Consider the following 15,377-nt stretch of genomic DNA (forward strand, 5'->3'; position numbering starts at 1 on the left):
ATCCTACAATGTGATTTTCTGAATTGTTTCTTCTCATTTTGTCTGTCATAGTTGAAGTGTACCTATGATGAAAATTACAGGCCTCTCTCATCTTTTTAAGTGGGAGAACTTGCACAATTGGTGGCTGACTAAATACTTTTTTGCCCCACTGTACATCCTCACTCACACACTCATTACTGACGCCACAAACTCACACCCACACGCACACAACCCCTCACACCTACGCTGCTGATGATGATTGATTCAATTTATTACTATCATTACACTGCTGTTCATTGATTATTGATTTCCATTAGCATTATATCTATCTATTTATCCCGCTATTGGTCAGCGTTACCCCTGTTTACATGTACAGTGCTTTCATAAAGTATTCATAGGCTTTATTTTTCCCACATGTTGTTGTGTGACAGCCTGAATTTAAAATTAATTAAATTGAGATTTTCTGTCACCAATCTACACACAATATCCCATAATGTTAAAGGGGAATTTTGTTGAAATTAAAAAACAAATAATAATGAAAAGCTGAAATATGTTGAGTCAATAATTACTCAACCCCTTTGTTATTCCAAGCCTAAATAAGTTCAGGAGTAAAATATGCTTAACAAATCACATAAGTTACATGGACTCATTCTGTGTTCAATAATTGATTTTTGAATGACTACCCCATCTTTATACCCCACACATACAAATTATCTGTAAGGTCTCTCAATTGAGTAGTGAATTTCAAGCACAGATTTAACCACAAAGAAGAGGGAGGTTTTTCCAATGCCTTGCAAAGAAGGGAACCGATTGGTAGATGTGTAACAAATATCCTGCTGAATATCCCTTTGAGCATGGTGAAGTTATTAATTAGGCTTTGGATGGTGTATAATTACACCCAGTCACTACAAAGATACAGGCATCCTTCCTAACTCAGTTGCCAGAGAAGAAGAAAAATGCTCACCGATTTCACCATGAGGCCAATGGTGATTTTAAAACAGTTATAGAGTTTAATGGTTGTGATATGAGAACGGAGGATAGATCAACAACATTCTAGTTACGCTACAATACGAACCTAAATGACAGAGTGAAAAGAAGGAAGACCGTACAGAATAACAAATATTTCAAAACATGCATCCTGTTTGTTACCAGGAACTTTAGTAGTACTGAGAAAAAAGAAACAAATATTGTCCTGAATACAAAAAGGAATGTTTGGGGCAAATCTAACACAGCACATCACTGAGTACCACTCTTCATATTTTCAAGAATGGTGACTGCATCATGTTATGGGTATGCTTGTCATTGGCAAGGACTAGGGAGTTTTTCAGGATAAAAAGCAATGGAATACAGCTAAGCACAGGTAAAATCCTAGAAGAAAACCTGCTTCAGTCTTTTTTCCAACACACACTGGGAGACAAATTCACCTTTCAGCGGGACAATAACCTAAAACAAAAGGCCAAATCTACACTGGGGTTGCTTGCCAATATGACATGCAATGTTCCTGAGTGGCCTAGTTGCAGTTGTGAGTTAAATCGGCTTGAAAATCTAGGTCTACTTTTGAAAATGGCCTTCTGGCAATGACCAACAACCAACTTGACAGAGCTTGAAGAACTTTAAAAAGAGTAATGGGCACATATTGTACAATCCAGGTGTGCAAAGCTCTTAGAGACTTGGCCAAAAAGACTCTGTGAGCTGTAATCACTGCCAACGGTGATTATAACATGTATAAGAGCAGAAACTATACCATGAAGTCCAAGGAACTGGACATAGATCTCTGGGATAGAATTGTGTTGAGGCATATATCTAGGGAAGGGTATAAAACAATGTCTAGAGTGTTGAACGTTTCCAAGAGCACAGTGATCTCCATCATTGGGAAATTGAAAAAATATAGAACTACCCAGACTCTGCCTAGACCTGGCCATCCAACCAAACTGAGCAACTGGGCAAGAAAGACCTCGGTCAGGGAGGTGAACAAGAACCTAATGAACACTCTGGCAGACCTATAGAGTTCCTTGGCTGAAATGGGAGAAGCTGCCAAATAACAGTCTCTACGGCACTTCACCAATCTGCGCTTTAGGAGAGAGTGGCCAGACAGAAGCCACTCCTGAGAAAAAGGCACATGACTGCACGGCTGAAGTTTGCAAAAAGGCACATAAAAGACTCTGAGAGCATAATTCAAAAGATTCTGTGGTATGATGAGACAGAAATGCAACTCTCTGGCCTGAAGACAAAGCGATATGTATGGAGAAAACAAGGTACAGCTCATCACCAAGCCTAACAGGTTAGGGTTAGTAGATAGTTGAAATGCTACTGAAATGAAATATCTGTTCCTCCCTCTTTCCTTCCCTATCTATCCAAACCTCTTTTCCTCCATCCATACCTCTTTCTACCTTTTCCATCATCCCACAGAGACAGCCGCCAAGGCGTTTGGCATACCTCTTTCGCAGGCGATAGCCAACGACCGGGCATACAAGCAGCGTCAGGATGCTCTGAAGGTTTTTTTTGTAATCTACTTCATTAGATTGTTTTACTGTGAAGTGTAATAAAAAAAACAGTAAACAACATGCATCCAAAATACAAGTGTAAAAACCGCACACTAGAAAATACACTTTTACTTTAGGTCTATTTCCTGTAAAGTGTGTTGTGATGGATTATAAAAGCACTTTAAATAAAGTTGGATATGATTTGCTCTGAAGGAGAGCCGGAGAGACTGCCTTGATCTAGAGGCCAGCGTCCTGAGGTTCCGGGCTGAGAAACAACAGCAGAGCAACGGGAATAAACCCCTCTGTAGCACGGCTTCATCCCCCTTCAGTGGTGCTACATCCTCCTCATCATCGGCAGCACTGGCGTTGCACAGCAAGCCACTCTCACCCAGGTTCCTGGATAAGAAAGCTAGAGTGCAGAGACGGGTGAGTTGGAGAGCACAGACAGACACACACGCACGCACGCACGCACGCACGCACGCACGCACGCACACACACACACACACACACACACACACACACACACACACACACAGAGACACACAGAGACAAGTAGATGGGCTTTACTGGGCTTTACTTTGGTCTGAAATATGCGGACCTCTCTTCGGCTATCAAAAGAGCAGGCGAACATCCAACAAACATTTCTCAACCATGACTTATCACCTTCCAACTACGGTTTCAAAACATGACCACGCTGGCATATCTCCTCCGAGACAATCAAACATTTCTATTGTAGGCATTTGGCACTTGAACGTGCTAGACAGCACATACCGTAGTCCTAAGAACTGTGAAATACTGTGACATAGGTGAAACTGATCCAAACATATCCGTTCAAAAATACATCTGAGTTGTTTTATTTTAACAATATGCCCAACGTCAACAAAAATCTGGGGTATAGAAGTTCAACGATGACTATCAGTATTACTCTCTCAGAACCTCGACCCTGGTAAACAGTGTTGATATTGGAAAATGAAAAAAGGTCTGCATTCCAAACGGCACCGTATAGTGCAAAAGTAGTGCACAATATAGGGAATCGGGTGCCACAGGAGACACACACACACAAGGGAACGTTCAGTTAAATCGGTCTGCCCTCTGTCTGGCTGTCTCTCCATCACAATCATTCGCACAATCAATTCATTTTCCTGGTATGGAGTCATACCGTTGTTTGCCACAGCGACACAGTAAAAATATTAGCAGAGCAAAAACTGTGTGCACATTCGTGCATGCATTTGGGCGTAGTCTGTGTTTGTGTGTATTTAAGTTGAGCCCCTGCTGCGTTAATGTCTGTATCGTGCTGCGCTCTAACCTGCTGCCCTGCTGGGTGAGAGATCAGACACCATCACTGCTGGTGGCTCTAACACACTGTCATTACTAGCCAGGGTTAGGGTACCTGATACTGTATTTGTTTTCACTTAGTGTTTGTCTGTAGTCCTTCCACGTCAGAACAGAATGAAGGGCTGGAGACTAGAGGAGGAAGGCATGTTTGAGACTATTGAGATGCACCCATTAATTAGGGCCTGAACCTAACATAAGCAATGTACTGAATGTGCTGCCAAACGTGACAAAGACAATAAGAGACAGCACAAATAAATCTGGGACCAGGTTACTCATGCATAACTTGAATTATGTGTAATAAATTATTTATTGATGTGGATGGGAGATGTGTGTGTGTGATTGTAATTTCCGCATCTAAGAGATAGATACAAGAACGTTGAGTTGAATAATAATTTGGTGTTGACACGCTTTTTACATTTCTTATTCAGATTTACTTGGAAAACTGAGAAACCTTCACATCAAAACAGAGGAAGGGAAGTAGGTTATTGAGATCATGTCCGCGGGAAGATGTTTTGGGGTGGGGAGGCTTTTCTCCACTATTGTTCAGCGCTCATACGGGAGTAAAAAAGGCCTAGTGCACTAATTTGGTTTAAAAAAAATATATATATATATATATATATATATACCTAATTGTGATTTATCAGGGGGTGCTGCAGCACCCGCAGCACCCCTACTTCCTGTGGCAATGATTGAGATGCACTCTAAGTGCTTGCATGACTCAGGTTTCCATGGAAATCTTTAATTAAAGCTTGAATGTGAAAGGGAGGTATTTGTGTTTTTCTAGGTTCTACATTTTAGAGATAGAAGGCAGTTCATTCAGCTCATCATTCCGAGTAGATGGAAATGGCAATTGCAGCGATTTGTGTATACACGCACACACGCATGAACACACACACAGACACACACACACACACAGACACACACACACACACACACACACACACAGACACACACACACACACACACACACACACACACACACACACAGCGTTGGGCGATATACTTGAAAAGTGTAATCCGTTACTGATTACAGTTACATGAAAAATAATCAGTTACACATACACACACACACACACACACACACACGCATACACACACACACATATATATACAGTCGTGGCCAAAAGTTTTGAGAATGACACAAATATTAATTTCCACAAAGTTTGCTGCTTTAGTGTCTTTAGATATTTTTGTCAGATGTTACTATTGAATACTGAAGTATAATTACAAGCATTTCATAAGTGTCAAAGGCTTTTATTGACAATTACATGAAGTTGATGCAAAGAGTCAATATTTGCAGTGTTGACCCTTCTTTTTCAAGACCTCTGCAATCCACCTCCTGGCATGCTGTCAATTAATTTCTGGGCCACATCCTGACTGATGGCAGCCCATTCTTGCATAATCAATGCTTGGAGTTTGTCAGAATTTGTGGGGTTTTGTTTGTCCACCCGCCTCTTGAGGATTGACCACAAGTTCTCAATGGGATTAAGGTCTGGGGAGTTTCCTGACCCAAAATATTTAGGTTTTGTTCCCCGAGCCACTTATTTATGTCACGCCCTGACCGTAGATATCTCTTTTTTTCTATATATTTTGGTTAGGTCAGGGTGTCACTAGGGTGTGTACTCTAGTTTTTGTATGTCTAGGGTTTTTGTATGTCTAGGGGTTTTTGTATGTCTATGTTGGCCTGATATGGTTCCCAATCAGAGACAGCTGTTTATCGTTGTCTCTGATTGGGGATCATATTTAGGTAGCCATTTTCCTAATTTGTGTTGTGGGATCTTGAGTTGCCTGCACTAATTTGTCTAGCATCATGCTTCGGTCGTTGGTTTTTGTTGTGTTTCATTCATTAAAAGAGAATGTACGCATACCATGCTGCGCCTTGGTCTCACTCATACGACGAACGTGACAAGTTATCACTTTGCCTGGAAAAGGCATTGTTCGTCACCAAACTGTTCCTGGATGTTTGGGAGAAGTTGCTCTCTGAGGATGTGTTGATACCATTCTTTATTCATGGCTGTGTTCAAAATTGTGAGTGAGCCCACTCCCTTGGCTGAGAAGCAACCCCACACATGAATGGTCTCAGGATGCTTTACTGTTGGCGTGACACAGGACTGATGGTAGGGCTCACCTTGTCTTCTCCGGACAAGCTTTTTTCCAGATGCCCCAAACAATCGGAAAGAGGATTCATCAGAGAAAATGACTTTACCCCAGTCCTCAGCAGTCGAATCCCTGTACCTTTTGCAGAATTTCAGTCTCTCCCTGATGTTTTTCCTGGAGAGAAGTGGCTTCTTTGCTGCCCTTCATGACACCAGGCCATCCTCCAGAAGTCTTCGCCTCACTGTGCGTGCAGATGCACTCACACCTGCCTGCTGCCATTCCTGAGCAAGCTCTGTACTGGTGGTGCCCCGATCCTGCAGATGAATCAACTTTAGGAGACGTCCTGGCGCTTGCTGGACTTTCTTGGGCGCACCGAAGCCTTCTTCACAACAATTGAACCGCTCTCCTTGAAGTTCTTGATGATCCGATAAATGGTTGATTTAGGTGCAATCTTACTGGCAGCAATGTCCTTGCCTGTGAAGCCCTTTTTGTGAAATGCAATGATGACGGCACATGTTTCCTTACAAGTAACCATGGTTGACAGAGGAAGAACAATGATTCCAAGCACCACCCGCCTTTTGAAGCTTCCAGTTTGTTATTCGAACTCAATCAGCATGACAGAGTGATCTCCAGCCTTGTCCTCGCCAACACTCACACCTGTGTTAACGAGAGAATCAATGACATGATGTCAGCTGGTCCTTTTGTGGCAGGGCTGAAATGCAGTGTAAATGTTTTTTTTAGGATTCAGTTCATTTTCATGGCAAAGAGGGACTTTGCAATTAATTGCAATTCATCTGATCACTCTTCATAACATTCTGGAGTATATGCAAATTGCCATCATACAAACTGAGGCAGCAGACTTTGTGAAAATGTATATTTGTGTCATTCTCAACTTTTGGCCACGACTGTATATAAGACTCCCACTACTGGGAAAGATGGAGACACAGAAGAACAGGAATCAAAGGGAACGCAAATAAATGGCAGAATAAATCATATAATTAGTCATGAGAACACTGTCCTGAAAAAACCCAGAACATTTTGCCCAAAAATGAAAACTTAAACTCCATTTATAGAATTTCTCTTAAAATAAAATCTACCTCATTATGTTACCCAGGAAAAATGTCATACTCATCCCAAGATTAACTGGATAGCTTTGCAAGAAAGTGTTCACGGCAACTGGCAGAATTTTATTACATGATCAATTAATGGAAATCTTTTTTGAAAGCCAGGAAAAATATTGTTGCAATAATGTTGCTTTCCCTTTACTTTTACCCCCTTCTCCATCACCCTTCTGTTTATCCTCTCACTTGTTCTTCTGTTCCTTCAGTCCCTCCTTCTCATCCATACTTCCCTAATGTTCCACTCTCCTTCCCTCTCTCTCATCTCTTCCCTCTGCTCCTCCCTCTCTTCTGTCTCCCTCTCTTTGTTCCTACTATTGTTTCTCTCCTACTCTTTTCTCATCCTTTTTCCCTCACCTCTAGTTTTCACTCTCCCTTTTAATCAACTCCTAAAGGTTTTGAAACTTGAACTTGAAATGCTTAATCTCTCCCTCCCTCTCCTCCTGCGTCCCCCTTCTCCCTCCAACAGGGTGGCCTGTCAGTGGACTCCATCTCAGATCTTGTAGAGAGTCAGTCCCGCCTGTTGGAGGCGCTGCAGCTGTCCCACCCTGCAGAGCTGGAGCTGAAGAAGACTGCAGCAGGTGCCGGGGGGCGGACTCAGACCAAGTTGAGCCTCAACCCCATCTATAGACAGGTTCCCCGTGTGTTGGAGAGGTGCTGCTGCCACATAGAGAGACACGGTGAGACTCAGAGGTCTGCTGATGTGACTGTTATAGCCCATCTAGCTAAAGCTTAGGCATTAGCTCGGGGAACCAACGTAAGTCTTCCGGTCTCAAGCAAGGTTACCCATCATGCGAGTGTGGTTCATTGCACCATGTCTCTGACAATTATAAAGTGTAAAATATATGGGATAGAATATTGAGAGTGAGAGTAATCTGAAGTGACTTTCTCTCCTTCTCCACAGGTCTACAAACTGTGGGGATCTTTCGTGTTGGGAGTTCCAAAAAGAGAGTTCGGCAGGTGGGTCTTTTTGCTCTCCATGCATAAATGTTAATGTCTTCAACGTTACAATTAGCTCTCCCCTGGTTGAGACCTATATACTAGCCAGTGTGTCGATGTACATTTGCTCTCCATACTACACAAACGTTAGCCCAGCTACAGCAGAATTGTGCATTACCTTCACATCATACAGTAGTTATTTATCCCTACTCGGTAGGACTAGCCAGTGTGTTGATGTTGTGGCAGGTGTACTTCTCTTCAGCTGTGTACTTTGTACTCAGGGCCGTTGATCCCTGTCATTTCCTGTTTAAAAAGAAATGCGTCACATGGGAAACTGATCTTATACTGTGTGTGTGGCCGGTGCATGTGAACTTATTTGTGTGTGTGTGTGTGTGTGCTGACTCTCACATGGGTGCTGCCTCGAACTGTGCATCCTTGTGTGTGTGTGTCTCCGTTGCCACTGCCTTTTAAGTGTGTGTCTGCTCGTTCTAGTGTGCGTGCGTGTTCTGATATGGTGCTGTTGTGTGTTTGCCCCACCTAGCTGCGTGAGGACTTTGACATAGGGACAGACGTGTGTTTGGATGAGGAGCACAGTGTCCACGATGTAGCGGCATTACTGAAGGAGTTCCTCAGAGACATGCCTGACCCTCTACTGCCAAGAGAGCTCTACGCTGCCTTCCTACACGCCAACCGTAAGGCACGCGCGCACAGTGACCCATACGACACACACTAGCCATACGAATGCAACCGTTGTCATTTTCTACAAGGTGAATTTATGCTGAACAAGGTCTCTTCTCTCTCTCTCTCAGTTCTGCGAGGGACAGACCAGCTAATGTACCTCCAGCAGCTGCTCTACCTGTTACCCCCCTGTAACTGTGATACCCTGCTCCGCCTCCTCACCCTGTTACACACCGTACAAAGCCACGCACAGGACACCACAGGACCACAGCACCAGGAGGTTCGTCAATGTGGGGGAGGGTAGGGTGGGGTGAGGGGGGTAGGGGGGGGGGTCCGTGTTTGGGTGTCATGGGACTGTCTATCATTCTGTCCATGTTTTTTTCTGTCAGTTTGTCTGTTTTATCTGTCCGTCGTCAACACGTTACCTTCCCTCTCTCAAGAGGAGAGCACATAATGGATTTTGGGTTGTCTTAACCTTCTCTCTCTCCTGTTACGGTTTCTCTGTCTCACCGGACCCTTTCTATATTATATACTGTCTCCTAACGCCTCTCTCTTTCTGTAGCTCACACTAACTAGCCTACACAGTAGCTAGACCTAATATGCGGTCTTTCCCCTAACCTCTCTCTCTCTTTCCCTAACTCATTCCTCTCTTTACCTGCAGTTCCCCGGCAACAAGATGACAGCAACCAACCTGGCAGTGATCTTTGGTCCCAACCTGCTGCAGGGGGAGAGGGGCGGAGGGGACAGGGAGATGAGTCCCCACGCCATGGGCATTGAGGACAGCGCTGCCATCATCAACGTCACCCTTCACCTTATACAGAACTACAGGCGACTGTTCACGGTAGTTGGAGCGTGTGGGTTCGGGGGGGGGGGGTTCGGGTTTAAAAAATGTACGGATAGTCAGGAGCACACTCCAACACTCAGACATGATTTACAAACGAAGCATTTGTGTTTAGTGAGTCCCCCAGATTAGAGGAAGTAGGGAGGACCAGGGATGTTATTTTGATAAGTGTGTGAATTGGACCATTTTCCTGTCCTGCTAATAAGCATTCAACATGTAGCGAGTACTTTTGGGTGTCAGGGAAAATGTATGGAGTAAAAGTACATGATTTTTTTAGGAATGTAGTGGAGTAAAGGTTGTCAAAAAATATAAATAGTAAAGTACAGATACCACAAAAAATCTACTTTAGGTAGCACTTTAAAGTACTTTACACCACTGTGCCTGTTAGCAGGCGCGAGTGTGTGTGTGTCACCCTCCTCTCCTCCTCTCCCCAGGTGTCAGCAGAGCTCCAGCAGGAGGTATTGATGAGTCTCATCCAGACAGATCCTGACATCATCGACTATCTCCTCCGCAGGAAACTCAGGTAGGTGTACACTTCAGGGCCTATATTTACAAACAGTCCACTATGATCTAAAAGGCTAAACTGATTCTGGATCAGCACTTCAGTTGTCTCTGAGTCTTAGTGTTGTGGGTTTCAATATCTCTATTTGTGGCGCTGCAAGACTTCTTGCAACGTGGATAATAGAATACTCTAGTCTCTACTCCCTCTACTTGCTCTCCTCCCCCTTTTTTCTCTCTCCGTTCCTCTCCTTTCTTTCCCCTACTCTCCTCCTCCCACAGTGGCAGTCACCTGACGGTGGAGACGGTAGACACAGCGGGGGGTCGGCGGGACACGGGGGCATCTCTGGACTCGGTAGGGGCGTCTAGTGGAAGCCTGTCACCCCTGGAGCCCTCGCCCCTCTTCAACCCCGACGAGCCCGGGGACAGCAGGCTGACCACAGAGGTGTTCCTCAACCTCAACGTCCTCCAACGCCACCATAACAACAAGAAACGTAAGTCATCGAGTTTAGGTTTAAGATCAGATTTAGGTTAAGGTTCAGATTTGGAGCAGGTAGACACAACCACAACAGGAAGTTACTTATTCCTCCAGGGTCCCATTTCTTTTATTACACCCATAGCAGGTAGACACAACCACAACAGGAAGTTACTTATTCCTCCAGGGTCCCATTTCTTTTATTACACCCATAGCAGGTAGACACAACCACAACAGGAAGTTACTTATTCCTCCAGGGTCCCACTTCTTTTATTACACCCATAGCAGGTAGACACAACCACAACAGGAAGTTACTTATTCCTCCAGGGTCCCACTTCTATTATAACACCCATAGCAGGTAGACACAACCACAACAGGAAAGTTAAGTCACACATACAGTATATAAGGGGTTGGATTTCAGTTACAATACCATCAGCAGGTATACTACACTGAACACAAATATAAACGCAACATGTAAAGTGTTGGTCCCATGTTTCATGAGCTGAAATGAAAGATCAGAGAAATGTTCCATATGCACGAAAAGCTTATTTCTCTGAAGTTTTGTGCACATAATTGTTTACATCCCTGTTAGTGAGCATTTCTCCTTTGCCAAGTTAATCCATCCACCTGACAGGTGTGGCATGTCAAGAAGCTGATTAAACAGCATGATCATTACACAGGTACACCTTGTGCTGGGGACAATAAACTGCAACTCTAAAATGTGCAGTTTTGTCACACAACACAATGACACAGATGTCTCAAGTTTTGAGGAAGTGTGCAGTTGGCATGATGACTGCAGGAACGTCGCCAGATAATTTAATGTTAACTTCCATAAGCTGCCTCCAACGTCATTTTAGAGAATTTGGCAGTGCAAATTTGGTCTCACAGCTGCAGACCTTGTGTAACCACGCCAGCCCAGGTCCGCCACATCCGGCTTCTTCACCTGCAGGATCGTCTGAGACCAGCCATCCGGACAGCTGATGAAACTGTGGGTTTGCACAACCGAAGAATTTCTGCACAAACTTTCAGAAACCATCTCAGGGGAAGCTCATCTGCGTGCTCGTCGTTCTCACCGGGGTTTTGACCTGACAGCAGTTTGGCGTTGTAACCAACTTCAGTGGGCAAATGGTCACCTTCAATGGCCACTGGCACGCTGAAGAAGTGTGCTCTTCACACTGGAGAAGAATCCAGGTTTCAACTGTACCGGGCAAATGGCGTCATGTGGGCAAGTGGTGGTGTTACGGTGGGGTTATGGTATGGGCAGGCATAAGCTACAGATAACGAACACAATTGCATTTTATCGATGGCAATTTTTAACGCACAATGATGCATGACGAGATTCTGAGACCCATTGTCGTGCCATTCATCCGCTGCCATCACCTCATGTTTCAGCATAATAATGCATGGTGGCCCCATGTCGCAAGGATCTGTACACAATTCCGGGAAGCAGAAATTGTCCCAGTTCTTCCATGGCCTGCATACTCACCAGACATGACACCCATTGAGCATGTTTGGGATGCTCTGGATCCACATGTATGAGAGCGTGTTCTGTTTCCCTCCATTATCCAGCAACTTCGCACAGCTGTTAAAGAGGAGTGGGACAACATTCCACCGGCCACAATCAACAGCCTGATTAAGTCTATGCGAAGGAGATGTGTTGCGCTGCTTGAGACATGGTGGTCACACCAGATACTGACTGGTTTTCTGATCCACGGCCCGACCTTTTTTGTAGTTGTTGGTATCTGTGACCATCCAGAAAAATATATTTGCGTGATATGCAAATACGGGCATATTTACTTAACATTGCCTAATTTGCATATTCTACTAAAATATATTTTTTAAGTATTATTATTTGTACAAATATTTATGTACACTCAACTGTTAAAAGTTGATTGTCATATGATTAAGATTAAAACATTTTTAAAACAACAGAATAATAAGATCAGTATAGTAAGAGCTTGATAACATTGTAATAACAAAGTAACATTCTAATGACATTGTAATAACACAATGTTGCTGGTTTTGGAGGATTCAAGCACTGTTAAGGACAACAAACCCTATCAACAAACCAAAGCCAAGTTGGCCAAGCGGTATCAACGATGGCATCAAACCATCCCCAAGCAAGAGGGCGCGCGTGGGGAGAGGTTTACAGATATGAATGTTGACTTGTTGAAATCCATCAATGAAAGGCTTGCCAAACTTGATATCTTGGATATACTACGAGAGGACATCAATGCATTATGTGCCAGTCTAGAATTCAGCCAATATCGGATTGATGATCTAAGGAAAGAGAACACGGCACTGAAAGGTACTGTAGACTCTATTCATGGTGGAGGTGGTGCCAAAGGGGAACAAACAACTTAAAGAAACCTTGCTTGGTGTACAGTGTCGATCAATGCGGGACAATCTCATCTTTTCAGGGGGACCGGAGAATGACAACAGCAGTGGCTGTGAGGACACTGTCTGGGACATTATGTCAACTCAACTGAAACTGCCCACAGATGTGGTGCGTAATGTCACTTTCTCCAGAGTCCTTAGAATGTCCACTTTCTCCAGAGTCCTTAGCCTTTTCCCAGAAGCCTTTGGGAAAAGGCCATGGGCTATTATTGCAGGTTTTGAAAATGTTAAGCAAAAGGAAATGGCAAAGAGCTGGTGCAGAGAACTCCGAAACACTGACTTTGGAATGAATGATCACTTCCCCCACGGAGATCAATGAAAAGAGAAAGAAACTGTATGAAAGAAAAGCGTTGCCTGAACCAACGAGTTTCCTTGGTGATGGATAAACTTTACATCAATGGGAAACTGTATCGGGACTCTGGAGTAACTCCCTGGTTATTTTAATCCAATGTTCAAATCTGAGTTTGTGTGTTGTAGTGTGTCATGTCAACTTCAACTATAATGAATTCATGCTCTATTGATCTTTACTTGACAAGGAAAGGGTTGCATATAGCTCAGGTTAATGTGTGCAGCCTAACTAACAAAATACATTCTCTTTTTTTTACTTGGTCAACATAAATAATATTCATATTTTAGCTTTGACCGAAATGCATTTGGATGCATCTGTAAATGATGGGCAAAGGAACATTAATGGATATAGTCTCCTTGGAAGGGACAGGAATGGGAATGGTGGGGGTGTAGCACTGTGCATTCAGAATCATATGCATTAAGGTCATCCCTCCTCTTAAAAGGAATGTCAATTTATTTATTTTCTACCTTTATTTAACTAGGCAAGTCAGTTAAGAACAAATTCTTATTTTCAATGACGGCCTAGGAACAGTGGGTTAATTGCCTGTTCAGGGGCAGAACGGAAGATTTGTACCTTGTCAGCTCAGGGGTTTGAACTTACAACGTTCTGCAACCTTCTGGTTACTAGTCCAACACTCTAACCACTAGGCTACCCTGCGAGCCCATATTACCCACGAGGCAATATGGGCTCATCTGCCTCACCAGGCAGCCATATTGGAAGGATGTGTGTCTAGACCTCCTAGCGCTAAGGTGTCCTATCTGGATGACTTATGCACTGGGTTTGACCAGGCCACAGAGATGTATTTATCTTGGGTGATATCAATATAAATTGGAAGGATCATAATAATTCAAATAGAACTAAATTAATGAGATATCCCGAGAGCTGTGGTTTGAAACAAATGGTTAATGATACTATTAGATCATGAACTAAGTTAGGTCACCGTTCAGACATGTGCGTTGATCTGATCTTCTGTAATATACCATTGCAATGCTTAACCAAGAATATGCATATCCTTGCTTCAGGGCCTGAGCTACAGGCATTTAGATTTGGGTATGTCATTTTAGGTGAAAATTGAAAAAAAAGGGTCCGATCCTTAAAAGCCAGATCAATGCCAGTGGGCTGGACAGACCATAATTTTGTGACCATAACCATGAACACCAAGGTTCCAAAGAAACCCCCTAGGATTTTGGTCAGGAGATGTGTTAAAACATTTCATCATAATCTATTTCTAAATGATTTGGCTGCTGTACCCTGGGAGCTGATTTATCTAGAGGATGATTTAAATCACACTCCATAATGTTTTATTGATTTGCTCACTGAGGTAATGGACCATCATGCCCCAGTAAGAAAGAGTACAGTTGGGGCTTGTCCATTTTCCATGGATTGGGTGAGGCAATTTCTCCAAAAATATGGCAAAAGTGTTAGCCAAATCTAAACTGGAAATTGATTAACAGAATTATAGGACACCACGTAATTATGCAGTTAAATTGATCATAAGAAAAAAACATTATTTTAAAACAATGCTTTTATTGATTGTAAAAATATTTTTTTTAAAGTATGGAATACTGTTAAGGGCTTACTTGGTACATCTCATCATGCCCATCTAGTGTGGAGGGTGACGGCAGAACAATAACAAAACCAGCTGATATTGCCAATCATCCTATTGAAGTCATTACCCAATGGTAAATTTGGTTATGATCTTATGGACAATTTTTTACTTCGCTATGCTGCTCCCCAGATTGCAGCTCCTTTGAAATACATATTTAATTGGATCACTTGAAAAGGGGACATTTCCAAATAAATGGAAGCATGCTAAACTGTGTCCAACCCTGAAAGACAGCAAAGAACCCATTACTCCTGCCAATAGTTGACCAATTAGTCTACTCCCTTCACCCATTAAGATATTGGAGGGTATTGTGAGTAGACAAATATGGGAGTACATGGAAAAGAATGATCTGATCACAGCCAATCAGCATGCTTATTGCAAAAATGTAATTTAATTGGTTGACATGACTGACCAGAGGCTCAATGCTATAGACAATAGCAGGTTTTGACAAAATTATTTTATTATGGGTTTAAGGAGTCAGCATTGAATTGGGTAGTCATATCTGACAGGAAACAGTCCACCTATATCAATGGGTCGTATTCTTCCCCTCATGCTTTAAACTGTGGAATACCGCAGGGCAGC

General features: G+C 43.1%; 1 protein-coding gene across 2 annotated transcripts in view; it reads left to right on the forward strand.

The window, feature by feature from the left end:
* The window catches only part of LOC139378811 (rho GTPase-activating protein 6-like), a 100,682-nt gene that overhangs the window by 82,629 nt on the left and 2,676 nt on the right, over nt 1-15,377 (forward strand). For both annotated transcript variants that reach the window (XM_071121329.1, XM_071121330.1), the window contains exons 4-12: nt 2,389-2,474; nt 2,676-2,888; nt 7,482-7,692; nt 7,917-7,972; nt 8,493-8,643; nt 8,761-8,909; nt 9,291-9,470; nt 9,905-9,993; nt 10,251-10,462. In XM_071121329.1, coding sequence (XP_070977430.1) covers nt 2,389-2,474; nt 2,676-2,888; nt 7,482-7,692; nt 7,917-7,972; nt 8,493-8,643; nt 8,761-8,909; nt 9,291-9,470; nt 9,905-9,993; nt 10,251-10,462 — 1,347 coding nt within the window. The remainder of the gene's footprint in view (nt 1-2,388; nt 2,475-2,675; nt 2,889-7,481; nt 7,693-7,916; nt 7,973-8,492; nt 8,644-8,760; nt 8,910-9,290; nt 9,471-9,904; nt 9,994-10,250; nt 10,463-15,377) is intronic.

This window comes from Oncorhynchus clarkii, chromosome 21, assembly GCF_045791955.1.
Source record: "Oncorhynchus clarkii lewisi isolate Uvic-CL-2024 chromosome 21, UVic_Ocla_1.0, whole genome shotgun sequence".
NCBI lineage: Eukaryota > Metazoa > Chordata > Actinopteri > Salmoniformes > Salmonidae > Oncorhynchus > Oncorhynchus clarkii.